This window comes from Python bivittatus, unplaced genomic scaffold (assembly GCF_059951505.1).
Source record: "Python bivittatus isolate LINGU-HERP-01145 unplaced genomic scaffold, Pbiv_v1 ctg000340_np1212, whole genome shotgun sequence".
Lineage (NCBI taxonomy): Eukaryota > Metazoa > Chordata > Lepidosauria > Squamata > Pythonidae > Python > Python bivittatus.
The window spans coordinates 12,408,225-12,435,045 of record NW_028277056.1 but is presented as its reverse complement, the minus strand read 5'-3'; the positions used below and the strand labels follow the sequence as shown (position 1 = coordinate 12,435,045).

At 40.3% G+C, this 26,821-nt stretch overlaps 2 protein-coding genes across 2 annotated transcripts in view; one reads left to right on the top strand and one right to left on the bottom strand.

Annotated features, from left to right (window-relative positions):
- HEPHL1 (hephaestin like 1) overlaps positions 1–22,902 on the bottom strand; it is a 44,585-nt gene extending 21,683 nt beyond the window's left edge. The window contains 10 exon segments of the mRNA XM_088140583.1: positions 311–461; positions 1,596–1,807; positions 4,337–4,468; positions 5,504–5,643; positions 6,223–6,391; positions 7,077–7,331; positions 8,328–8,507; positions 15,436–15,648; positions 17,756–18,000; positions 22,733–22,902. Coding sequence (XP_087996709.1) covers positions 311–461; positions 1,596–1,807; positions 4,337–4,468; positions 5,504–5,643; positions 6,223–6,391; positions 7,077–7,331; positions 8,328–8,507; positions 15,436–15,648; positions 17,756–18,000; positions 22,733–22,902 — 1,867 coding nt within the window.
- The window catches only part of LOC103050404 (high-affinity choline transporter 1-like), a 90,156-nt gene that overhangs the window by 29,259 nt on the left and 34,076 nt on the right, over positions 1–26,821 (top strand). The gene's annotated exons all lie outside the window — the stretch shown is intronic.

The following is a 26,821-nucleotide window of genomic DNA, read 5'->3' as shown; positions in this document are numbered from 1 at the left end:
TGCCATTCCTTATCCATTCAACTGCTCTTCCACAACTCCCTCCCCATTTATGGGAGAAAAAAGCAGCAACAGCATTTTGGCCACCTTCCATGGTCAGGAGAGGGAAGAAAGGAGTAATGCTACCTTCTTTTTAGTTCATTGCATTCCTGTGAAGGAGGAAATCAGTTTATTCCCCTCAGGATGGATGGCAAACAGCAGCATAAACTCCTATACAACCCTATGCTTCTCTCACATCATCTCACTCTACCCTATGTTTTTGCATCATGATGAAAACCTCTCTTGCTTAACTCCAGATGTACATTTTTCATACCATGCATTTTGTTAGATTCCTGGAAATCCTCATCTTTCTTGTTAACCGTCGAGGGCTCTCCAGTAAAAGCATCAATGTTTATGTCAAGGTAAAAACTCAGATTCTCATCAAAGACAGTAAAGAGCAGGTAGAATTCTCTGTCAACTCCTTTCTGTAGCCAAAACATAAATATTGCTCATTAAAATTGCAAATGTTCAGTCTGCACATTATATAGAAAATCAGAAAGAAATTTTCATCAGCTTCCTGATCATTTCCTCTTCCCATGGGGGTGGGGCATGTTGGCTGCTACCTAAATTATGGATTTTAAAAAAAAATTAAAGTAACTTATCATTGAAACTGCCTGTCCTTTGTGCCATATCTGATATTTTAAAACTGCCACCCAGACAGGCTTACTACCACTAGCCTTTAGCTAACATAGCACAGCCTTTTCTTAATCAAAGTGCCCACTTTTCCCCTATTGTCCACAATTTATATTAAAACACCTGTTAATCATTACAAGATTCAATTCTGCTGCTTTACAAAGAATTTCAGGAATGTTGCTGTTAAATAAAGTGAAATTCCATTGTTTAAGATTTTTGCTTGTTTATCTCTGGGGGCAGTTTGGTTGGAAGTTCTAGAGAGGGGACATTTTCAGCAGGGGCTCCATATTTCTGAAACAAATTACTGGACTACCTAAAGCTCACTAAGCCCTATCACCACCAACTTTTCAGGAAAGTCATGAAGACTCACTTATTTTCATGGTCTTCTTTTGAATTGATTATTTAGGCAATGGGCCTGATTGCAATTTTTTAAAGTATTTTTTTAGTAAGCTTAATTACGGTCACTGAAGTTTATTTACTGATCCTGAAGTTGCTGGTCTTGAAATATTTGTTTTCATCCTCGCAAGCTGCCCTTCAGATATGTGAACTTCAACTCCCACAACTTTTCTGGCCAGCAGGACTATTGCTGAGAATTCTGGGAGTTGAAATCCACTTATCTGGAAGGTGCTAAACTTGAGGAAAGTATGAGATATGTTGAATTACAACTCTTGTAACTTCCTTAGTAATCATGACCAAGGCTGCTGTAACTGAACATCAAGAGTTAGGCTATATCTGTTGACTTCTTCCCTGGGGTTTTAACTGACCACTATGGCAGACTCTTCTAGTTTTAGCATGTTCTGACCCAGCAAGGTAAGTCTTATGTTCTCAAGTTGTTACTGGGTCTGTTTGCATCTGGATTTGTGCAGGAACCATCCTTTCACTTCACTTGTGCAGTCAGCCATTCAGAATGCCATCAAGGTTTGTACCTGGGTTCCATCCGGTTTCAGAGTATCCTTCTTACAAATGATAAGAGGTCCCACCAGACCAGACTGGGTATCCATCATTGGATCAGTTGCTGAATAATATGGATAAGTGAGGCATGCTGGATCATTGTCTGTTGGGCCAACACTTTCAGGAACTCTCCATTCATACTTAAAGGTCTCACCAGGTTTAACAAAAGCTCCTGGCTTTGGATACCCTTAAAAGAAAAAAGTCAAAATATCCCTATAAAATCAAACTGTTATTGAAATCCAAAGATCATCTGAGTATCCTACTCATAGAAATAAATGGTATCATATAGGGGCCTACATGGAAAAGCTGAGTAAAAATATCTGCATAAATAAAGATGTTGATATATTGGAATTGCAGCTGACATAGAAAGATTTCAGTCTTTCAGGGAACACTTCAGGCTGTGTTCACACAACACAGTTAACTAGGTCAGGTAAAATCTTAACATATACAATAGCACAACAAGCTAAACTTGATTAGTGTTAACCTTAATTAGATTGTGGCATAGCCTGTTGTCTGCGTCCAGCCAGACTGATTATTGACTCACTGTAAGAACTGAGAAAATGGGTTATTCAGTAAACAAGTTAAGTGCGTTGTCTGAACACAGCCACAGTTTTATCACCATGTTACCACCACCTTAAAAGAATAGTGATGTGGACTCTGCCTTAACTAGGTGATGCTGTCTGCATACCAAAGAACCACTACTGATGTAATCATATGGAAATCTGCCAATGATTTAATAATGGTGTTTCTATCAACGTGGAGTAGAAGACACAGTGCTGGGGACATTTAAAACTCACTTTGGAGATTTAAAACTCACTTGCTCTTTTTCAGCCTAAGGGTAATTCATGGATTGTGTTCACACCAGAGATTCATCCAGACCAGATCCAGATCAGTTAAGCACCTAGCAGGCTGTATTTGCACAATAGGCTAAACTTCATTTTAACAATGACTAAGAGATTTTTGAGTATAGTTTAGGGTTCATCCACATGTCCACCCTTGAAGACGCCTTGCTAATGGATCTTTAAAGACACGGCCTCATGTTGCAGCCTCCGACTCATCTCTAGCCCATAACTGAGGCTGCCTAACTTTCTGTTCTGATGCTAAAGTGGTGTTTTCGCTCTTCCTCAGACACAACCCTTGCTGTACACTTGATTTCTGGCCCTTTGGTGATGACTCTGGTAAAGAAACACTCAGCTCCTATTCACTCTTCATCTGCAATGTATACATCCACATTCAGTCCAGGCAACTCTGCACTTTCTGAAAGAGTTCCCTGACCAAAGTAGCACCTTCTCTTCTCCTTTAATAAATGAACTGCTATCTATAGGCTATATTCATGGACTTAGAATAATGCAAACCCTCCCATGTTTGTTTCCTTTTGCAAAATGGTAGGTGCTGCAGCTATAGATTGCCATTCTAGCAGCAGGAGTGATGGAGAAGATGACCGATAAGGCCAGGTTTGGGGGCAGTGGCAGAAAAAGTGGGGATCCACCCATCAGTCCCTATTAATAGCTTCCCATCTGTTGTTGGGAGACAGTGAGCAAAAGAAAGTGAAAGAACAAGCAAGTACAACCGAGAACAACTGAGTGTGAGAGTGCAAGAGAGATCATGAGAGTGACAGATTCAGTGCAAAAGAAACAGCACAAGAGAGAAATCAAGAGAAGGATGAAGTGAGTAGGAGGAAACATGAGAGAAACAGAACAAGAGAGATTGTGAAGAGAGTTAACTTGCAGATCACTGATGGGGTGTAAGGAGATGCAGTGACTAATCTGTGGGGTGAATGGGGACTTCCCAGTAAAGCAGCAGAGGCATGAAGCCCCCACTCCCCCCTCAGATCAAGTTCTGACTCCTGTGTCCAGCTTTGTCAAAAACTTGCTATTCTGACAGCTCCAGCCTGAGACCTCTTTAAGGAAAATGACTGGTGGATGTTTTCATGTCAGCAGGAAATCCACTAATTGCTTTCTGTAATTTGTCTCAGTCTCATTACTGAGGCTGGTTAGAGCTTGGCTGTCAGGACAGAGCAAATAATGCTGGAAGAAAGCACATTAAAGCAGCCACTTAGGTGAGTCCTTTGGGTCATTTGTATACCCAACCCATCTGGTAAATTTATCATGCAACTCATTTTGCTAATAGATGAATTCAGTAACTAAGTTAAATGCATGAGGCGGTGCAGCCAAGGTATTTGTGCTGCTCTGCTCCAGATAAATAAAAACAAGATTAAGCAAGGATGTGGATTGGTGGTTGGGCAAGTAATTTGACTTCCCTTAAGTGTCATTTAAATGGGGCCAACCTGCAATGTCTTGAGTTGGGGAAGAGATTTGTGTTCCTTGTCCTCAGCATTTATTTCTGAGGCATCAGAATGGAAGATGATAGAGCACCTACAAATTGCTTCTGCAGGTTTGGTGGTATGTGGCAGGGATCTACATCCCCCAAGAAGGTTGTTATGAGGTTAAAAGGGCCTGGATCCAAAATTCTGCCTAATAAGTTCCATGTGTCCAATGAAGATCTGGACTACTTTGTCCTGCATCTTATCATCCATACCATGTAGCAAAGAAATATTTCAGAAACTATTTGTGATGCAGTCTGGAATTGGCCACTCAAAACAGAAAAAAATAATTTCAAGTAATTTTTTGATGCTTGTTTTATGTATTCTGTTAAGCTTCTTAGAGAATGGGTAGAAAACCAAATACAGAGAGAGAAGTAACATAGACTCACTTACCATCAGCATAAGAGATTCCTTCTGATGACTTATTGAAAGCTACACCATGGGGCATTATGCTGTGGTTCTTGTCTCCTCTGTTGAGAAAAGTCACCAAAATGGTATCACCAACTTCAGCTTTGATAACTGGGCCTTGAAATTAGAGGCAGATAAATTAATTGTTAAAAAAGGATTGGTTGAAAGCATCTTCCTAGTTCTGCACTAGAAAATCTCTTTACTTCTTTCATCAGAAGGCCCTTGCACGAGGCTCCAAAAAGCCTCCATCCATTCTTCCTTGTGACTCTCACTACCATCTCTTCCAAAAAATAACTTTACAAGCTCCCTTTCTCCATGTAATCAAATTGCACTCTCGCCATTGTTGTTATCCCTCTCTCTGCTGAAGCACAACATCTCCATGGCTAATTTTGACAACTGCATGGAACACATTTGTCTAGGCAACAGCAAAGTGCTGTTTTTTTGTCCTTTCCACCATCCATGTCATTGCAAAGAGAAAATATAGGATGGGGAGAGAATAAATGGGATTCTAGATTTACAGGTAGTCCCCAGTTTAAGAACAAGTTCCATTCCCAAGGCCTGTCTTAAATTGAATTTGTACATAAGCCGGAACATTATTATTATATAGTGCTGTATAAGTAGTATTGTGTGATGAACTTGAACCATTGTGTATTTAACTCAAATCACTGTGTATTTAACTTGAATTTTGTTACAGTAGACTCCATTCTTAACTACAGGTTGTCCTTAAATCGGGTTTTCTTAACCCGGGGACTACCTGCATTTCCCTTTGGCACTTCTTCTTCCCAGCTTCTGACATAAAGAGCACTAATTCCATGTCATCGAATTCCATGCTCCATAAAAAATTCTGATGTTGTTCTTGCTCACATAACCCAGATTCAGTTTTCATTCACAAAACTGAGATGGGGACTTCTATGATTTAAAGTTCCTTGCACAGAGAAAACTACATCTCAGGGATACAGTGCTATTAGGAAGCCCACGTCTGCAATATGACGTGGCTCAGTCCTGATGCAGACTTTAATTTCAGTACTGTTGGCTAGGATTTCATCTGGCTTGCCTAGGTTAAGAACTGCTCTTAGAATAGGTGCCGTCATCAGAGAAGTATGACTGGAACCAGTGCCATGAAAAACCTCCAAATTATTCACCAACTCATACCAAGTATGCCAAGGTGGGCCTCAGCTTCAGGTTGCTTCTTTCTTCTGCTAAAGCTACCATCAGTGTAGGCCACATAGTGGACCTTCCAATACCGCCCTCCTATTCGATCCTCTCCTTGTGTAAAATAAGGTGCTGAGTCACTGTGAAAACACAAAGCATGAATGCCAGTGACAAAGCTCCCCATGGATTTGTAATGCTGGGCTATGTAGTGGAGCAACCTGACTCAGATACCTGCATAGGTGACTCATTTGAAGTAGATCAGATCATATACTTCAAAACAGGGACAGAAGTTAGGAAAAAACAGTTTGCTCATTGTCACTTAATGAATTTCCATTCCAATCAATTTGTGGTCTGAATCTGGAACTTCACCCGTTTTGTAAGTTAAGATCCATGCATTACGTTCACACAACATGCATAACCTGGTATATATGTTCACTGACTCACAAACAAACCAGATAGGCTATGTCCTGGGCTTGCAGGACATAATAAACCATTAAAATCATCTGAAGTTAAAACTAATCAAATATTGTACATTATGAAAATGCAGCTAGCTAGCTCTGTGTGTTTTGCCAACACAATTATGTGGGATAAGTAAGTTAATATGAAAGTTCCAGGCTGTCATGAAGTGACTTGCAACTTGTGTTAATGAGAGGGAAAACATATTAACAGAAGAGGGGGGGAAAGCGGGGGGATTGAATAAATTAATAAATGATGCTGACCTGTCAGTGGCATTTAAAGGTTGTCCAGTGAATGCATTAATGCCACCAGGCCCATAATCCCACAGGATTCTTTCAGCAGCAATAAAATATTTCCTTTTCTGACCCCTCCAGGAAGGGACAACTATGTTTTCACCACAGGACTTGACGCTATATAATCCTGCCGTACCAGCTGCAGTGCAAAAAGGAAACATGAGAAGCCTTTAATCCTTTTTGATCTAATCCCACCAAAGCCATCTTTATCCAAGATGCTTATCACAGTCCATTCAAGGCACACGCACACTGTTATCAGTTCCACTCCTGGGTCTCTCAAAATCAATTTGTAAATGAACCGTGATCTTTTTTCATATCTGCAGCCTTGAAATGCTGAGAATAAGGAGCGAACATCACTAGTTTGTCCTGAGCTGCCATATGTTCTGCAGTAACAAAATTGGTTCTTCCCCCATCCACCCAAAAGGCGTCCCCACCAATTCTTTTGTCGTTACTCAAATTACTTCCATTTGAGACTCTCCAACTGGAACCATGACAATGATTTCTTAGTCTCAAAGAGCAACACTGTAGAACTTCTGAATTTTCCTAACTGGTCTTTCCTCCAGCATCTTCTGAGCACAAATCTCCAAATGGCCCCAAATGCTCTTTTTAGAATAGGCCCAAGCACACTTATACAGGACTCAGGGTTGTTTAGCAATAGAGGTAAGGGTTAGAGCCCAGTTAGATTCAGGTCTGCCACGGATTTAGGATCTGCTTTGATCCAAATTCTGGCCCAGGTCTGAAATGGAGAAAAGTTTCCACACTGCCTTATAACATGGCATGTGCTTCTGAATACCTATCATGCTTCTGTTCGTTGCACTGTATACCTGGCATGTGATGATTGACTTCACAGGATAAAAGCCATGTCCCAACATTCTCTGCAATCATTTCTGCTGTGATGAGAGTGGCAGGAAAGAGGCTAATGACATCTGTCCTATATCCTCTGTTAATTAAGGTGTGATCAAAGAAGCGCACAGAGTAAATATCCATCTCGCTCCCCATTCCAATCAAGTACCAAGACACCAAATCGTCAGCACACATTTCCAGGCCAGGGATGTTTCCAAACATATATCCATTAATTGCTATAAATATGTAACACAAAGAAAACAATCAATGGGTAGGAGAAATGGGAATGCAACAAAGCACTGGCTTTCTAAAACAAATCCTGAGAATATGCACATAGCAATTAGTATTAAAAAACAGCATTTTGCAATGTTAGGTTAAGCAGCTAAAGGGAATGCCAATGTCCAGTGTGAAACTGATTGTCACCCATGTGGTTTCTCCATCTCTGGAATTAACTAATCAGAGGCTGGATGGCCATCTGTCTGGAATTCTGTAGGTGCATCTTGCATTATTTGTTCAGTAAGTGGGAGATTGGATTGTACTAGACAACTTTTAAGGTCCATTTCAACTCTTTTATTCCACCCTTCTGCACCACCTCATTCTTGGGAGAGGAACAGGGAATCTCAAAGTATTATCCCTTCTAGACTAAAATACTATTCCCGCTGTTTACTTATGTTAATCAAAATAAAATTCTAAGGCTATAAACAGACCCTGCCCACATATATTGGTTATTGAATTAATTGAAACTTATCTGACATCAACATTCTCCTTAGTTCTGATATGGTCCTATCATCTTTCATGCCCTTTGCACTTGACTTCTAGTTTCCTTCTTGGTCCTTTATGCACGCATGCATGTTTGTATGACATTACACTAAGCTCCAGTTAATGAACATGGAGGTCTTAATAAAATATAAAATGAATCTCACAGGCTTGAAATCCACCCTCCCCTACTTTACATAATCTCTCTTTTCCAGAGAAGATGCTGAAATGTCACCCTTTGGCTCAAGGTCAAAATCAAGTGAGAAGCACAACTTGAAATGAAAGGTACTTAGCCTTGCAAACTCTGTTTTAACCTGCAAGCAATCTAAGTGGAAGGCCCTAATAATATTATTGAAATGTAACTTACCATTTCAAGTTTCTTATTTAAGAAAAGCAATGGCAGCAGAAGTCACACTCCAAGCTAGTTATGGCTGTAAAAACAACTTACAATGGCAACAGTTATGGCAACAACTTACAAAACATCTTATTGCTGAACTGAAAATCTTCATCCTCTTTATCGACTGTACTAGGATCTAAACAAAAAGTGTTTATATTCTCATCCAGGTACCAGCTGAGATTTTCATCTATAATGCTGAACATCAGGGCAAAGCCTTTAGAGTTGTCCATCACTGAAGCTGAAGTATTGTCTAATAATCCTTTAAAAAAAATTGAGAAAACCTTCTTAAGGAAATTTACTTGGAACATGTTCAAATCCGGTAAAATTCTTAGTCTGAAAGCAATCCCAAGTTGGAAATAGTGTACTGAAGGAATCAACAATACAGCACACATGGATACCAGCCATCTGGGGCACCCCAAAATCAAAAGAATTAAATATTGCCAAAATCTTGTAAGATTGCCAGATGTGTGTAATGTTAATGTTCAGATATGGGAGCTTGCAAGATTTCAGGTGACAATGCTGAAATCCCAACAATGTGTACCACTTTGGCATTCTCATATAAATTTTAAGGGTGAGATTGTTGAATTCTTGCCAGAGCATTCTTTGGGGGCTTTATTTTTATTTCTTGTTCTCTATATCTTTATGAGACATTTGGTTCTGAAGGCACATAGCCTACATACCTGGGCTTGGCACCTAGATCCAATAAGAATAATTAATAAAATAAAATAAAATAAAATAAAATAAAATAAAATAAAATAATTAAATAAATAAAATAATTAAAAATAAAAGATACGAATTTGCACCTAGATCCAGCTCAAATTCCTTGTCCTTACCACTGCAATCCCTTTTCACTTTTCCTTCAAAGCCCACGTTACCCTAGAAACCTTGGGATTTTTCTAGATGGGGCAACTGAACCTTCCTTGCTATTTTTTATTTGTCACTGTCACGGATGGTGTCATCCTGCTGCAATCTTCAGGTTTGGAACAAATGTGCATCTTACTGCAGAAGCAATGGCAGTTTGCAACATTTTGTGCACAGCCAAGTGAAGATGCTTGGCTCATGCCATCTCCCACATTCTGGTAACCTAACATGGCAGGGAGATGGCATGACTGAATGAAATGGTCCAAATATGGAATTGTCGCCCCAGGGTCTGCCATCATGGAAACAGACAAGAAGCTTGTACTTTAGAAAAAGGGATTTGTGCTTTGATGCAAATTGGGGGGATGGAATGGGGCCCCTTGACCATAGATTGATTGATTGATTGACTACTTGATTGACTGCAGTACTAATAGCCTACCAAATTTAAATAAGTCTAGGCACTGATGACATTGATTGGTTAAGGCAGCGGTTCTCAACCGTGGCAACTTTAAGACGTGTGGACTTCGACTCCTAGAATTCCCCAGCCAGCATGCTGGCTGGGGAATTCTTGGAGTCAAAGTCCACACGTCTTAAAGTTGCCAAGTTTGAGAAACACTGAGTTAAGGTAGCTCTGTATTAGGCTTGATTACTGCTCTGATTAGTAGTCAGTTTCTCTGATTCGTAGACAGTCAGCTTTAGACTCATAAAGAAGTCAATGTCCTTTTTCTGAAGTATCTTGCCAATCTTTCAATGGTCAGAACAGCCTGTAATTAGCCTGTAATCAAGCCTTGGCAAATGTAACAGGAAAACTAATATGCTACTTCCTAGTTGACCTCACCCAGCTAGGTAGCATCACTAGCTGATCTTGGCTCACTTAGGTAGAGGCAAGCAATGGACTTAGCTTGTGCTTGGATCTAAGACTACTAGTAAATCCCAGGGCTAAAATCAAAATAACATCCCATAAGAAGCCAATGGCCATCTACGTCCATATTGTTGCCAAGAAAACTATGTGGACATACCTATGAAATCACCAGCATCTAAGCTCAGTTCAAAGCAGGCTTTATCTTTTACCACTTCCCTTCTCCTCCTCTGTTTGTTCTTCACTTAGATTGCAAAATCATTGGGGGGCAAGTACTTCTCAGTTTATACAAGCTAAGTATCTTCTAAGGATGACACAAAACATGTTTTATTCTGGATTCACATGAAATTGTTGTTATTACTGTTGGTCGCAATGTCCATCAAATGTTTAGACTGGATTTGGCATTTTTATCCACTTATCAAGTCCTTCCCAAGGACCTGGGATAGGCAGATGTTGTTTGATGGTGTTAGAGGTATCAGTGCTGTTCCAAGTAAAGCTGCCTTTTGCAATTGACTGATGGTGGTTTTGTCAATGCTGATAGTCTTCGAGTGGTACTCCAGATGTTTTGGGGTTATACCCAAGGCGCCTATTACTATTAATACTACCTTTGCTTTCTTTTGCCACGGTCATTCTACTTCTATTTGCAGGTCTTTGTATTTTGTGATTTTCTCCAGTTCTTTCTTTTCTATTCTGGTGTCTCCACGTATTGCAATGTCCACTATCCAGACTTTTTTGTCTTTCTTATCAACAGTTGTTAGGTCTGGGGTGTTGTGTGGCAGGTGCTTATCTATCTGAATTCTAAAGTCTCAGAGCACTTTAGCTTCTTCATTTTCTGTTACTTTGTCTGTTTTGTGGTCCCACCAGTTCTTGCTTGCAGGCAAATGGTATTTCTTGCAGATATTCCCATGCACCATTGTTGCTACTTTGTCATGCCATTGTTTGTAGTCAGTCTGTGCGATCTTCTTGCAGCAGCTAACTAGGTGGTCCACTGCTTCTTTAGCTTCTTTGCAGAAGCAGCATTTGCTGTCTGTTGCTATCTTCTTAATTCTGGCTTTGTATGCATTTGTTCTTAAGACTTGGTCTTGTGCAGCCAAAATTAGCCACTCTGTCTCTTTCTTCAGCTTTCCTGTTCTTAGCGATTGCCAGCCATTGTTGTTATCTCCTTTGCCTGCTAGTTTTTTTGTGTAGTGGCCATGTAATATTTTGCCTTGCCATGTCTCTTTTCTATTCTTCATTTGGTCTTTCTTGTGGGACAGTTTGGTCTCTTCAGTATTCAGTAATCCTTCATGGTATACTAGCATCAGTGCATCTTCTTCACTGTCCTTCAAGTATTCTTCTTATACCCTTTTTTCTTCTTCAACTGTCTGGTGTACTTGCAACCTTCCATGCCCACCTATGCTCCTTGGTACATAGAGTCTGTCAACTTTGCTGCATGGATGAAGGGCATGATTCATTGTCATTATTTTTCTGATCTTCCTATCCAGTTCTGCTCTCTAGTTCTGCTTGAGTCCACTCCACTATTCCAGCTGTGTATCTAATGACTGTAATTGCCCAAGTGTTAATTGCCTTGATGATATTTCCTCCACTGAGTTTGGACTCATCTTCATTCTCATGATGTATTCACTCCTAACTTTCTTCTTGACTTCAATGTGCTTGATGTTGTCAGCTTGAAGGATGCCCAGGTATTTGTAGTGATCTTCTTCATCCAGACTCTTGATGTTACTTCCATAGGGCATCTTGATTCCTTCAATTTTCACTATTTTTCCCCTGTTGATGGTAAGGGTGGCATATTGTCCAGTCCAAACTCCATTGCAATATCTTGGCTGTATGTTTGGATGCTGTTGAGCACTGATTCTATTTCAGATGGTCTTTTTCCATACAGCTTCAGATCGTCCATGTAAAGGAGGTGGGATAGCCTCGCAGATGTTTTTGATGTTTGATAGCCATGGTCTGACTTGTTCAGTATTCTTGATAGAGGAATCAATGCAATGACAAACAGTAGTGGTGATAGTGAGTGTCCTTGAAAGATTCCTCTCTGGATATTAACCTCTCCAGTCTATCACCATTAACCAGCATCTGTGTCTTCCATTGTGCCATTGATCTTTGCACAAAGCTTCTGATGTTTCTACTGATTCCTGTTATTTCTAGGCACTTGATTATCCACTCATCTGGCAGGGAGTCAAATGCCTTCTTGTGATCAATCCAAGCTACATTCAAGTTGGTCTTTCTTCTCTTGCAGTTTTCCAAAATCATCTTGTCAGTTAGGAGCTGATCTTTTGTTCCTCTGCTGTTTGGGCGGTTTCCTTTCTGCTCAGATGGAAAAAGCTAATTTTCAACTAGAAGCTGTTGGATTGCATCAGCTACCACACCAGTTACCAATTTGAAATTTATTGGTAAGCAGGTAATTGGCCTGTAGTTGCCTGATGCTGCCCCTTTCGTTGAATCTTTCATTATCAGGTAGGTTTTGCCAGATGTTAACCAATCTTCAATTTCACCTCCTTGCAGTATGTTGTTAAACTCCTTGGCAATGAGTGGGTGTAGATCAGTCAGATGTTTCAGCCAAAAACCATGCAGTTCATCTTCACCTGGTGCTGACCAATTCTTGATCTTCCTTGCCCTTTTCTCCACCATGTCTGCTGTTATTACAAGTTCTTGCATTTCAGCTTCTTTTTTATTCTTATCTACCACCTTTATCAAAGGTGCATTCTTGTTGTATTTCTTTGAGTTATCCCATAGCTGTGCATAGAACTGCACTGTTTCTTCTTTGTCAGAAGTTGGCTGGTTCATTGCAGTCTCTCCATTGATGGACTGGTAGAAATGTTTCTGATTCGACTGAAATTGGAGATTCTGCCTATAGTGTGCAATTTGAGCTTTGTATCTGCTGATCTTTTTGGCTATGGCTGTTATTTGCTGCTTTATTATTTCCAGTGCTTCTTTCATCTTCCTTGTTTCTAGATGATATTTCTTGACCAAGTATTCTTTGGTCTTCTTGTTCTTCAGCTTCTTTTCTTTCATCTGATCTTAGCATGCTGATCTTATTTTCTAACCCGATCTTCCATTTTGGTGGTGCACTGTTTGGCTTTTTTTCTTGTTTGTTGATTTTGCATCCAAGGTATTCAGTTATAACTGCAGCCCTGCTGTACATTAGTTGGTTTGTTTCTTGCAGAGTGCTGGTGCTTAAATTTGATATTATAGTATTGGCATATTTTAATACTGTTTCATTGTAGCAAGCTTCAATGCAGGCAACCTTATTCTGTTCTTTCTGTGCTGTTCTAGATGCTCAGTTATTCTATGTTTCAATTCCTCTTGTTTTTTTTTAGTTAGAGGGCTTTGTTCTTTCTGAGGAGAAGGCAGAGGAGAGGGTGCCTGGTTTGGGAATGAAAACCATTCAATAGCTATGCGGGCTTCCTCTACTTCTGACTCCCCTTGGTTTGCCTCTACAGTCTGAGCTACTTCTGGCAAGGCTTCAGTTTCTTTGCCCTGGGTAGACCTCTGCAGTTCTTCCAATTCTACTTCTGTGAATACTTTATTTCGTATTATAAATCGATGTTGATCCGCTAGCCTCTGTTCCATTATTTCTGATTCTGGATATTGTTCTTTTCAGAACTGGTACATTCTTTTCTGATATCCTCTTTTTGTTGGACTTGATTTGTAATAGCAGATCATTATTTCTTTGTTTTAACAGAATTAGCTGAGTCTGCATATCATCCAAAGCTCCAATGGATTAGCCGGTTTGTTTAAATGTGTCACAGAAACATAATCTTTAAGAAAAATCTCATTGGCTGTTTCAGGTATTTGTACATTAGCTTTCTTCAACATGGTACCTGCCCAGTGTAATTCACAGACAAACAAAGGGGAAGAGTAAGATACACTCAGTGTATATTCTGAGAAAGATTCCATTTACTTATAACTCCCTTTTAAACTTTTCTTTTACACACACACACACACACACACACTTATATATTAGTTTTATTAAATAAATTTTTAAAAGAATAAAAACAATACAAATTTTGAAAGAAAAAAGCAAGGAAAGTAAAAAAAAGTAATAAGTAAATGAAAAAGTGCAAAGAAAGAAATAGAGACGAGAAAGGAAAGGAAAGGAAAGGAAAGGAAAGGAAAGGAAAGGAAAGGAAAGGAAAGGAAAGGAAAGGAAAGGAAAGGAAAGGAAAGGAAAGGTTATAAAGAAGTGGTTTCTGATCTTCTTAACAGCAGTTGCAATTACATTTATATTTTACCTACTCTCTCTAAAGTTACAGCATAATTTCCTTCTTTTCATAGTCTACCCTTTCTAATCACCAAACCCATAAATCACAAGTTCATTTTTTTTCTTTTTTGAGCAAAAAGTCCACGAGGGGTTTCCAGTCACTAATAAATGTGGCTGTTGTTCTTTCTCTAATCAGACAAGTCAGTTTTGCCATCTTTGCTAATTCTGCCATCTTCACCAGCCATTCCTCCGTTGCAGGAATTTCGGAGTCTTTTCATTTTTGTGTTTATAATAATCTCGCAGCAGTTATCATATATAACAATCTTCCATAACTCCCTTTTTTCAACTTTTCTTTAAAAAAGCTCTATAATAGCTACATTTTGAATAAACAGCAGAAACATCTCAGTATTAAAAATTATTTTAAAAAAATAAAAATGAAAAGTCAGTATTGGAAGGTGATGAATAAAAACAGCTTCAAAGTGACAGGTGGAAGACATCGGGGAGGCTACTTTTATAAGAAGTTCCATGCTTAGTGCTGACCTTTGAAGGAAGACCTTTCCATACTTACTCCTAACCATGTGACAAATATGCCTTGGCAACTTTTTTCCACTGTGTCCCCATGATGCCTTCATCTTGTCCCCAGATACAGTATGCACAGCCTAAGTTGTCCTTAGCTGTAGGGGTATTAAAATAATACTCCTCCCCTTATTCTTATCCTACAGCCTTATCTCACAGCCTTATCCCACAACCACTCAACCTTGGTAGGACTGAGTTGGAGATGGTTCCTTCCCATCCAGGCCTGCAATCTCCAGGCACTGGGCAGAACCTTGACAGCCTCACTTGGCCAGCTCAGTTGAAAGATATAATTGGGTATCATCAAAGTACTGATGATATCCAATCCCAAACCAACAAATAACCTCAGCCAGCAGTTTTACATAGATGTTGAAAAGGAGGGGAAAGAGAACTGAACCCTGGGGCCCCACAAAGGATGGCCCTGAGGAGCGATCTCTCCCTGCCTACTGGAATCAGCCCTGGAGAAGGGAAGAGAACCATGGTAAAACAGTGCCCCCAATCCCCCACCCATGGAGCCAGCTCACAAGGATATTGTGGTTGATGGTATCCAAAGCTGCTGAGAGATCAAGAATGCATCAAGGATGGATGCATTCATATGGCGGTTACAACAGTGTCAGGTCTTCTGATACTAAGTCATTTAGGACCTCAGTAACCAACTCTGCATCACCAAAGGCAGTATTCTAAACACTGTACCTTTCTTACAAACCAGCAATGGTCCAATTAACCCAGAGTTGATATCTTTTGGGGTGTCAATATGTGAATGGTAAATCCAGGTCAGACATGGTGGATCAGCTGGAGTAGGTGCAAAATCATCAGTTACTGGCCACGTGTATGTGTAGTTGGTTCCAGGGAGAACAAAATCATCTTCTTTGCTCTTTCCACTTGTTCCATCACGATAAAGTGCCCCTGAAACAGAGAAGGAAAGAAGACTGTCTGAATCTACAATATGTTGCTTTGATGCCATAATAGCGTTTCTTCTGTTTCCAAAGTTCAGAGGTGCACCTGGATTCTTATACTGTTTAAAAAAGAGAGAGGTGGGAAGTGGGAAATAAATCCTGAAATACAGGTAGTCCTCGCTTATCAAGGGTAATTGGGACCGAGAACTCTATTGCTAAGCAACATGGTCCTAAGGCGCGATGTCACTTGACCACACCTACTTACAACAGTAGTTCCAGCAGTCCCAGTTGCTGCTGTTAGGCAAATCCCATGTGGTTTCAGCATCCTGCGGTCATATGATCACCATTTGCAACCTCCTGCTGGCCTCCCCATTGACTTTAATCATCGGAAGCTGGTAATGAAGGTTGTAAATGGCAATCACATGACCGCGGGACACTGTGATGTCATAATTGTGAGCCAATTGCCAAGTGCCTGAATCACAATCACATGACTGCAGGGATGCTGAGATAGCCGCAATTTCAAGGACCAGTTGTAAGTACCCCTCATTCAGCGCTGTCATAACTTCAAATGGTCATTAACAAGTGGACATTAAGCGAGGACTACCTGTAAGGCAATGGCCAATCATTTCTGCAATTCTTTCAAGAAAACAGCAGTCACAGGGGTTAAGCTCAATTCATCTTTCTCATGGGTCAGTTGACTTGGGAGAACATTGCAGGTTCCAGAGATAAAAGGTGTTGGGATTGCAGAGATGAATACCCTGACAAAAACAGATCCATCTGGTTCCTTACAGCCCTTTTAGCAGTTGCAAGGTCACTGCTTTGCCCACCTCTGTAATAAAACATTGTTAATGGTGCACAGACTATCACACATACAGTACACGTGTGATACATTGAGTTGGATGCTCTAATTCCCACAAGGGAGCTCTCTAAATCCTTCTGTTACAATCCCTACTGTATCCTCCCACTGTTTTCCAGAGAAATCCTCTCTCAAAGCTGTAACTCTGAATGGGGTCATGCTGCTCAAGAGTTTGTTCATGACTTGAGGGTTCTCCTGGACTTTTGGCTCCTGCTGAAACAGCAAATGGAAGCTATGATCAAAGGAGCATTTGCTCAGTATTAGCTAATGCACCAGATAATGACCCTATGTGGACCAAGATGTCCAGGCTTATGCCCTGATCACCACTCAGTTGCACAACTGAATTGTATTCTATGTAGGGCTGGATTTGAGATGATTTGGAAGCTATAGCTGATAGAAAAGGCAGCAGCTAGACCCCTGGTGGGACAACCTCATCAGGCTAGAATAACAACAGTTTTGAAGTTAACTGTACTGATTGCCAGTAGGCTTCCAGGCCCAATTCAAATTGCTGGTCCATTGCCTTTAAACACCATGCCAGAATCAAACCTGCCCATCTGGTCTTGTCATAAAAAGAGGGCCTGTTGTGGGTCCCCCTCCTTGGGAGGTTCATGAGATGTAGACCAGGTGATAGGACTTCTCAGTTATCCCTATTCTTTAGAATACTCTATCCCCAGAAGTACAGATGGTCCTTACCTTACAGATGTTTTGTAAACTATCCAAAGAAGTGGTTCCAAGGCAAGGATTGATAGTCCATCCATTGCAATGGACTGTGATGACTATATGGGACTCCCAAGCTCAGAAGCAATATCTGGAGCAGCAAAAGCAGGAGAGGGCCATTGCCTTCATGCCCTGCTTGCTGAGAGAAGCAAGATGCTAGATCTTCCACACGATCTTCTTGTTTTATCAAAGACTGTTAGTTATGGGCTACCTGGAAGCTTCGTGTTCTGAGACAGTCTACAGCAGCTCTGAATCCCAAATGTCAGCAGCTATGAATGATTGATTTGTTTTATGTTTTTTTAGTGAACTCTTTGGAAGTACCTGGGTAGTCACTGTGAGAATCAGAATGTTGGACTGGACAAGAATATAGTCCAATACGGCAGGAATATTTTTATATATCTCAATGGACTAACTGATGTGAGAGACAGCCTTGAACCCAAACCAGCTTAGTTCCAGCACTATTCCAACCACCATAGTCACGCTAACAGTAATATTTGGAGAATAACATCTGAAACAGTAAGACAGAAAAAGTTATTTGATTTACCTTCAGAGTCTTTGTTGTAATAGACTCCATGCGGATGTACAGAATATGGCCGGGAAGCAAAGTTTTTAAAATGAATAATAAAGGTGTCCCTTTGTTCAGCTTTCAGTACTGGACCAAGAAAACCCAGCCAAGATGGTTTTGCAATCTCCTGAGCGTAGGACTCATCTGTGAACTGTCTGAAAATTGCCTTCTTGTAAACTTGTCCAATCCTGTTAGGCCCTCTTGTCATGGTTTTATTGGCTATTCTACAATGAAAAGCAGGAAAACCAAATTCCAACCAAAGTTTCAATCATTATGGAAGGTTAACGTTAACGTTCAAATACTGTATCACTTCCACTCTCCAGAATATGGGGAATTTTTAAAAAGTCAGCAAATGTGTATACCAATTCCAGCTTCATAAAAAAAAAAATAATCTAGGAATCTGAAATTCAGGTGTTACAGACCCCCTAATAAATAACCAGCAGAGAGAAGCAATGTGCCACTAAATATAAATATGGCAGAAATGTGGGATGTGGCTGAGTGTTTCTAGACATATATTTGTTCACAAATGGTGAGATGAATAGAGAGCTGGGGAGAAAGTACCCCATGATGGAAAGTACCCATCAATGCTTTCATTTGAATAACCAAGGGCTGAGTTTGTTTCCAGAACAGATTTGGAGTTGCAGTTGATAATACCCAGTGGGAGACAGAAGGTATGTAGAACCTTGTAGCCATAAATTTAAGAAACATATGAGCTAGATCTTGAATGTGGATTTCCAATCCCATTTTTCTTCTGCTACAAGGTACTTTCCCATCTACTCTCATATAAGTGTCAGAATCTGCAGCAATCAAAATATATATCAACTAGAGGACCGTTTTATTAGCATAGTCAATGCCATGTTTTCTTAGCTTGCTTTGATTCTGCCATTCTCATTGGTGGGGGGAGGGCAGTGAAAGAAGACAGAGCCGGAGGAAGACTGAAGGCCAGGAAGAAGACGTGATATCGGGGCTGGAATGCACAAGATCACACACCTCTGTGAGAACTAAAAGTGGCGCCTAGACTGAAGGGGGGACAAGAGGGGTAAAAGTAGAGGGAAAATTACGCGGGCTTTCATTTTAGCTATGCTTTGCTTACAGATGCTTGTATCCTCCAGTAAATGAAATCTTTTTTGAATCTCCTTTGGAGTCTGAGAGATTTGTCTGTATTGGAGTTTGAACATCGTAGACCTGACAATAAGATTATAAATTTGGTATTGGCAAGTACCCAACTTGAGATTTAGAAGGGCCTAATGCTCTTGACCATCTAGAAGTGTGTTAACAACTGGCTTTTTCCTCAAGCATTAGGACCAGGATGTTAAGGGAGCCCAAGATACAGTACATGTGTCTGTTTTGCAAGTCTGGGTTCTTTTTTTTTTTCTGTTTGAATTATTTTAATTCTGTCTGGTTATGGGATTCTTTTATACCATTTATTTATTTTTTTTGCAAATGGTCTGCCATCCAGAGTTATGTATTTAAGATGGGCGATTATATACATTTTCTAAAGATATAAAGAAATAAACTTATTTGTCCACTGAATGTAAACTTGTCTATACTAAATTAAAGGTATTGAAGAAAATTAATAATAAAAAAAGACAAAACAGAATTATTGTTAAAACAAGCCACAAATAAATAAAAGTACATGATTAAATGAACAATATACATCAGTGAAAAGAAACAAGCAGCAATTCATCTCTCCCTGAGCAGCTAGAATTGGTTAGCCTAAAAGAACAAGGTGTTCAGTTGCACCATTTTACAATCTTCATTAAGGTCTTACCATGGGTTGTTGGAGTTAGCTGCTGGGAGAAACAAAACACCATTGTAAATGTAACAGTGGAAGAAAATAAACTTGGCAGGCCATTAGCCTGAATTACTCTAATATCCAAAGAAGGAAAATTGTCTCATCTCCATTTGATCAATTAACACCTATAGGGTTGATTTTGTAAACCAAAACTTTGGAATCCTACGAATTTCTTCTGCCTAGATAGCATATCCTTTCAACCAGTGAAAAGAAAAAGAGAACAGAAGCAAATTCCAAAGGACATCTATATTCTATTAGAAAATAATTTAAATTGTTTTCTAATGAAATATATATACTGAATTAGAATTTTTTAAAAAATCCCTCTCATTCCTATGGGTGGTAATCGTCTTCCTCAATCTCGGGTCCTCTACCAGAAGCTTGGGAGTTTGAGGGTTCTCCGCAGTATCTGAGCTGTTCCTAGCACTGCACTCTTCTGGACAGAGAGCTTGGATGTTGTTCCTGGGACGTGTTGGAGCCACTTTCCCAGCTTAGGAGTCATAGCCCTGAGTGCTCCTACCACCACTGGGACCACTTTGGCCTTGACTTTCCACATCCTTTCTAGTTCCTCCTTCAGGCCCTGATACTTTTCCAGCTTCTCATACTCCTTCTTCCTGATGTTGCTATCCCTTGGCACCACTTGGCACCATCTATCACCACTGCTGTCTTCTGATCCTTGTCTATTACCACGATGTCTGGTTGATTGTCCAGTACCTGCTTGTCCATCTGAATCTGGAATTTCCACAGGATCTTAGCTCTGTTATTCTCCACAACCTTCTACAGAATCTCCCATCTGAACTTGGGAGGGTCTAGACCCCTGTTTCTATGGATCTGCTGCTTAGGGCCTGTACTTGTGCTGCTATGATTGGTGCCTCAGTGCTGTCTTTTAGTCCAGCCCTTTCCAGCCACTGGTAAGATTTCCCAATGTCAGCCACCTCAGAATAGGCAATAAGCACCAGATCCATAGAAGCAGACGTCTACCACACTAGACAGGACCCAAAGTGCAGATTGTACAGAGAGGCCTCAGAGACAGTCCAACACATAGTGTCAGGGTGTAAGATGCAGGCAGGAACAGCATATACTGAACGGCACAGCCAAGTAGCTAGCGTTCTGTACAGGAACATCTGCACAGTGCATGGGCTAAACCCTCCCAAGTCCAGGTGGGAGATTCCACAGAAGGTCGTGGAGAATAACAGGGCTAAGATCCTGTGGGATTTCCAGGTCCAGACAGACAGGCAGGTACTGGCCAGTCAACCAGACATTGTGGTAGTAGACAAGGACCAGAAGACAGCAGTGATGATAGATGTAGCGGTGCCAAGTGACAGCTACATCAGGAAGAAGGAGTATGAGAAGTTGGAGAAGTACCAAGGCCTGAACGAGGAACTAGAGAGGATGTGGAAAGGAAAGGCCAAAGTGGTCCCAGTGGTGGCAGGGGCTGTGACTCCTAAGCTGGGAGAGTGGCTCCAGCAGATCCCAGGAACGACATCAGAGCTCTCTGTCCAGAAGAGTGCAGTGCTAGGAACAGCTCAGATCCTGCGCAGAACCCTCAAACTCCCAAGCTTCTGGTAGAGGACCCGAGATTGAGGAAGACACATACCACCCATAGGGGTGAGAGAGGATTTTTTTTTTAATAATTATAGAATATTGTTGCTTTGTAGCACTTCAGTGCCAATGACTCAAATGAAATCACATTTGTCCTTTAAAATCAAAGTCCCTTCTTAAGCTGTGCTTTATGGTACTTTTTTCCCCCACCAAGGAAGCCCAAATTCAGGAGCATGTAAAATATCAAGGTTTCACCATGAAATCTGAAAGTCATAACAGATGCCACATCGAAAATCCTGCTTTTCCTAAGTTCTTGTGAAGAGAATTCTCCATGCAGGTAACCGTACCCATGGACTTATTCATACTTATGAACAAACCTGAGGTGGAAACTGCCACCATGACCACGCTTCTTCTAGATAGATGTGTTATAGACAATTAGCTATCCAAAACGGGTGTTTTACTTATAATTTTTCCAAAAAAAGCAGGAATTTGCGTGGCTTGAATGGGCGTGAATATCTATCTATCTATCTATCTATCTATCTATCTATCTATCTATCTATCTATCTATCTATCTATCTATCATTTTTATATGGCTGCCCATCTCCCAAAGGCACTCTGGATGGTGAACAGATGATGTGAAAAGGTTCCTAAGAATAGGCTATTTTAAAGAAATTAAAAGCCTCTGATTATGAATGCAACATACTGTCCATCTTAGCTGACCTTGAAAAACTAAGTAGCATCAAATCTGGTTAATGTCTTCGATGGGAAACCACAAGGGAATTCTAAGGCTGTAGTAGACTAGACCAAGGAGTCACAACACATTCCAGAAGAAAATAATGGAAAACCTCTCCTGTGTTCACACAGTCACCCGGAGTTGAGCTCAACTTGAAAGAATCTTTAAAAGCGGTTTGCTTTATTATACATTGATTAAATGGCAAATACAAGTCTCTCAAAAACATTCCCAGCTTCATGGGGAGAAACATTCTTGTATGTGTGATATGTTTTTCTTAGACATTCTCTCAACAGTGGCTTCCCAGTGCAGACACAGAGAGCAGCACAACTACAGAAGAAGGCACTTAGACATTACGTTTTATGCACAGCACAGTCATGAGCATTTTTATTTAGAAGTAAAATGTACTAATTAAAGTGGACATAAGAAATGTCTACAGCCCTTTTGCTTGTGATGTGAACTCTTAACCTAGCTAGATCCATTGGGCAGTGGACAGTCACTGAGTTTAATCTGGGACTTCGGTTGGGGTTCATACTGTTAGGATAATATCAACATTTATCTAATCTTGATTTACAACACATTTCACGCAGGAAATTTCTCCCATCTTGCCATCATTTCATGGGTAAGTGGGGAAATTTGCAACTTGTACATCATGGATCTGCGCTGAAATCCAGTATCGTATTTCACAACATTCTTCCCCCCGCAAAACAATCTCAAGATGAATTTAAGGCTCCTTTAAAAATTGCCCGGACACACTTTTGAAAGAAAGCCAACAATCGGGAAGCAACTAAGCCAACAGCTACATTTGGGTGGCAAACACAATGTATTCAAAGTGATGAAATACCTTTAGACAAATCTTCACCGTGCAATAGGAAATCCTGATTTGACTTACTTATCCTCTGTGAGGTTTTGTCCTGTGATCTGGTTCTTCCCGGTCGGTGCATAATCCCAATTTTCTTCCACAACTCCAATATAGTAGATTCTGGTAGCTGCTTGGGCTAAGACAAAAAGCTGCAGAATAATATAGGTTAAAACGCAGGCGAGTAGTTTTACAGAAGTCATGTGTGTGCAATTCAAGCACATGCACTTCGTGCCAGAGGCAGCAAAAGCACGCTCACCTCTCCTGCTTATAAAAATTCCAGCTAGTCAAGCAAGAAGAAATGAGTAAAGGGACGCTCCACCCATTCAACAATGTGGGGCTGATGAAGGACAGACCAGAAAACCTGAGCAAGCAGAGAGAGGCCTGGTGGTGTGGGGTTGCTATGGCAATCGGCTTCTTGCCAGGACTTGCAGGCCTCCTGTCCGAAATGGACTTCATGCTGCTGGCTAAAATGAATAAGTGTTTTGTTTGGACTTTCAGGTGCTTTGCCAGTCTTCAGTCCTTGAGGAGAAGGCTAATGCAATAGTATCAGAATAATCAGACCAGTAGTTGGTCTTACATTTGGCTCAGAGGTTGGGTACCCAAGGAATCCTTCCCCAACTGGGGGCCCTCTGTGCTGGCTAGAAACAATGGTCCATCCCACCTGGAGGACACCAGTTGGAAAAAAGCTAAACTTTGTTCTAGGACGCAGGTGGCTTTGCTGTGTTTGCACTGAACATGGTGTCAGATTGTGAATTCTAAAACTTCCAGGGCAAACACAATCTCCTGCATTTTTTCCTATCAGTTCACAATCAGTTTGATGTAAGAGAATTTGCTTTTGAAATTCTCAGGGCGGATGGTGGTGTTAGCCTTTTAACTGAGGTACAAGGTGGGATTTGAATGTCTTTCACCATACAATCAATTCTCCAGTAGCACAATATTCCTGGCTCCCCTCATTTCATTTAAATGCGAAATAAATACACTTCTTCGGGGAGATGTGGACTGTCTTTGGAGTGATGGAGAAATGTTTCACAGAAACCATTATAATTATTTGTATACTCTCCCTTGTCCAGCAATAATGTAAGCTCAAATACAGCATCAAAAGAAGTTCAAAGGAATGTCTTGTAGGCTATCAAGAGTCTTGTGATTGAGGAAGCATACAAATTTGCTAAGTAGATAAATCATTCGCAGGCACACTGAGAGTAAGGAAGAAAAACAGAAGGTTCTTTTGGAAGATAAAAACACTTCTCAGAAAATGCAAAGACAGATTTTGCAATATATCAGCATATCCAAATCAATTACATGTGTAGTGAGACCTCCAGTTAATGAACTCCAGCTAATGGACTTCAAACACAATGGATAAAATTTTCATTTGGACTTCACTCCCTAAATAATGGACAAGTCCATTGTTTCAAAGTCAATCTGGACAACCGGTGTAATTTACATCATTAGTCTCAGGATTAATCAATATTTTTAGTACAATTGCCTCAACTTTTTACATATTGACACAAAGTATATAGAAAAATGTCAATGACACCATGAAGCCAATGGCACAAGTTGTGTCAGCTATGTAAATTTGGATTTAATAGGCACTTGGGTTAATGAAATTCCTTGAATGGTCCATTAAATCAAGTTTTGACTGCACCTTAATTTAATGGGTATTTGGACAGGGGAAGATATTTTGATATGCACATAATGAAGGAACATTTCTGATTTGCTTCCTTGTATGAAATTAGATGTGCTTTACATACAGATCTTCATGTGAGTCATGAGACACAGTGTTATCATTCATGCCATTCTTTTTCCTTCACTCCATTGCTTTCACGTTCTCCTCCCCACCCCAAACCAGTATTCCTAGTCCACACTGAGGGGTTTTTTGGATCCTCTCCTCTTATTTTAAGATTGTCCAGAATTCTGCAACTGTAGTTTGTCCTGCTCCTGGAAAACAAAATGATAATCCTCTCTTGTGTGTAGATGATGTCACTTTGCTATATAAGCAACAGTGCTTATGGCTTGAACACTGCTCAGGTCAGCCTGTATTAAAATAAAAGAGAGAAGCACCATACGGTAAATTATATAATATGGTGACTGTATCATCATATATTGCTGGCAGTGAAAGTTAATGTCAATGTAATCGTGTATTTTATACTATAATCTTTGTGGGTGGGATGAATGCTATATCAGCAATAACTCTCTGCTAATTCAGTCCAATACCTCCAGCCTTAACTGCACCTAGCCTATGTTAATTGGTACTTATAAAAGTGTTTGCGTATATATTTTAGGGTTAATTGCCCAGTAGGGTAATTAAATTTTGCATCATGCATATCGCAGAAAGATCCAAAATATTTTTTTGAATGCAGGAAAAGATCTGTATTTTTTCCCCAGATGCTACCATGTTAATGGTAAGCTGCCCAAAGTCACAAATATGAGATAGGCAGCTATATAAACTGAATGCATGAATGAATGAATGAATGAATGAATGAATGAATGAATGAATGAATGAATATCAATAATGAAGAATGGGATTTTATTCTAACAACAAAACTGGATCCTTCCACTTAAGTGACTCTCTTAGTTGTCTGAAGTCATGCTACCTACATTTATGTACTTGCTACTACATTTATATTCTACTTTCAAATAAAGAAACAACTGGAACAACTTATACAACATTTGAATAGAAGAATAATTAAAAATAAAACACAGTCAATAATGCAACAGTAAACCACTGCAAAAAATAGGGTTAAATATTTCTTTTCAAAACCTGGTGAAATAAAAAAAGTCAGCCATGGACATCTTGAGAGATTTCCTTCCTGGGGACACTTGTTACATCTATACTGGAAAGATTATCACACTTATTTTTTGGCCATCTGACTCCATCGTAATTCGGGGCAGTATGCAATATAAAACAAAGCAATACAAGCAGTACAAAGGAAAAGGCTAGAAAAAAAAATAAGCAACAGATTTTGACACAGCCATCCCACAAATGATCCTCTCTAGCCCAAGGTCTGGGAGAAGAGCCAGGATTTAAGGGGTCAATTAAATAAGCCCAAGATGGGGGCCATATGAATCTCTTGAAGGGTATTGTTCCAGAGGACAGGCACTCTGCAAGAGAAGGCCCACTTCCTGGGTGCCATCAGGTGACAATGTTTAACTGATGTGATCCAGAGCATGCTGACTGTGTCAATTCAAACAGCATGGGTAGACGTTACAAGCGACAGACATTTCCTCAGATAGCTGGGCCCTATGCCATGATGGGCTTTATAGATGATAATCAGCACCTTGAATTGTACCTGGAAGCCTATTGGTAACCAGTGCAGCTCACAAAGCATACTGTAGGTGTTACATGGGCATACATGCCTGGCTACTGCATTCTGGACCAGATGCAGCTTCTCAGTGGTCTTCATGGGCAGCCCCGTGCACAGTGCATTGCAATAGTCCAAACGTGAGGTGACCAAAGCATGAGTGACTGTGGGAAGGCCTTCCTGGCCACAGATACCACCTATACCTCAAGCAGGAACTGTGAGTTCAAGAAGTGTCCCAAATTCCACACCAGTCCTGAAAGGTGAAGTGCAACACAGTTCTGGATTAAAGATGGAACATCTCTAGAGGAAGGTGGTCCAAATACCAAACCACTCAGTCTTGTCAGGGTTGAACTGGAGCCTATTAATTCCCATCCAGACCTAGTAGCCTCCATATACTGGGACAAGACCATGGCAACATCATTTGGTTGGCCCCAGGTCAAGATGTGAAGATGGATATCATCAGCATACTGATGGATGATACCTGACCTCAAACTGAGGGATAACCTCACACAGCAGCCACATGTAGATGTTAAACACAAATGCTTTTACTTAAGTATGGATTCATAATATTCATAGACTTCACATTTTCTCATTACTTCTTCTTTTTCCTCAACAAAAAATGAAAATATGTTATGCAAGCTAAGACTGATGCCTTTGAATTGGTCACGATAGAAGTTCTCTGTCTGGAAATACTGCACTACTGAATTTACTGTCAGGCTGATGTGGAGGTAGACAATCTATTGAAAGACTATAAAGGCTTGAAAATTCAGCAAAAACACTTTGAGCTGTCCCCAAAAATGGACTAGGAGCTCAGGTAGTT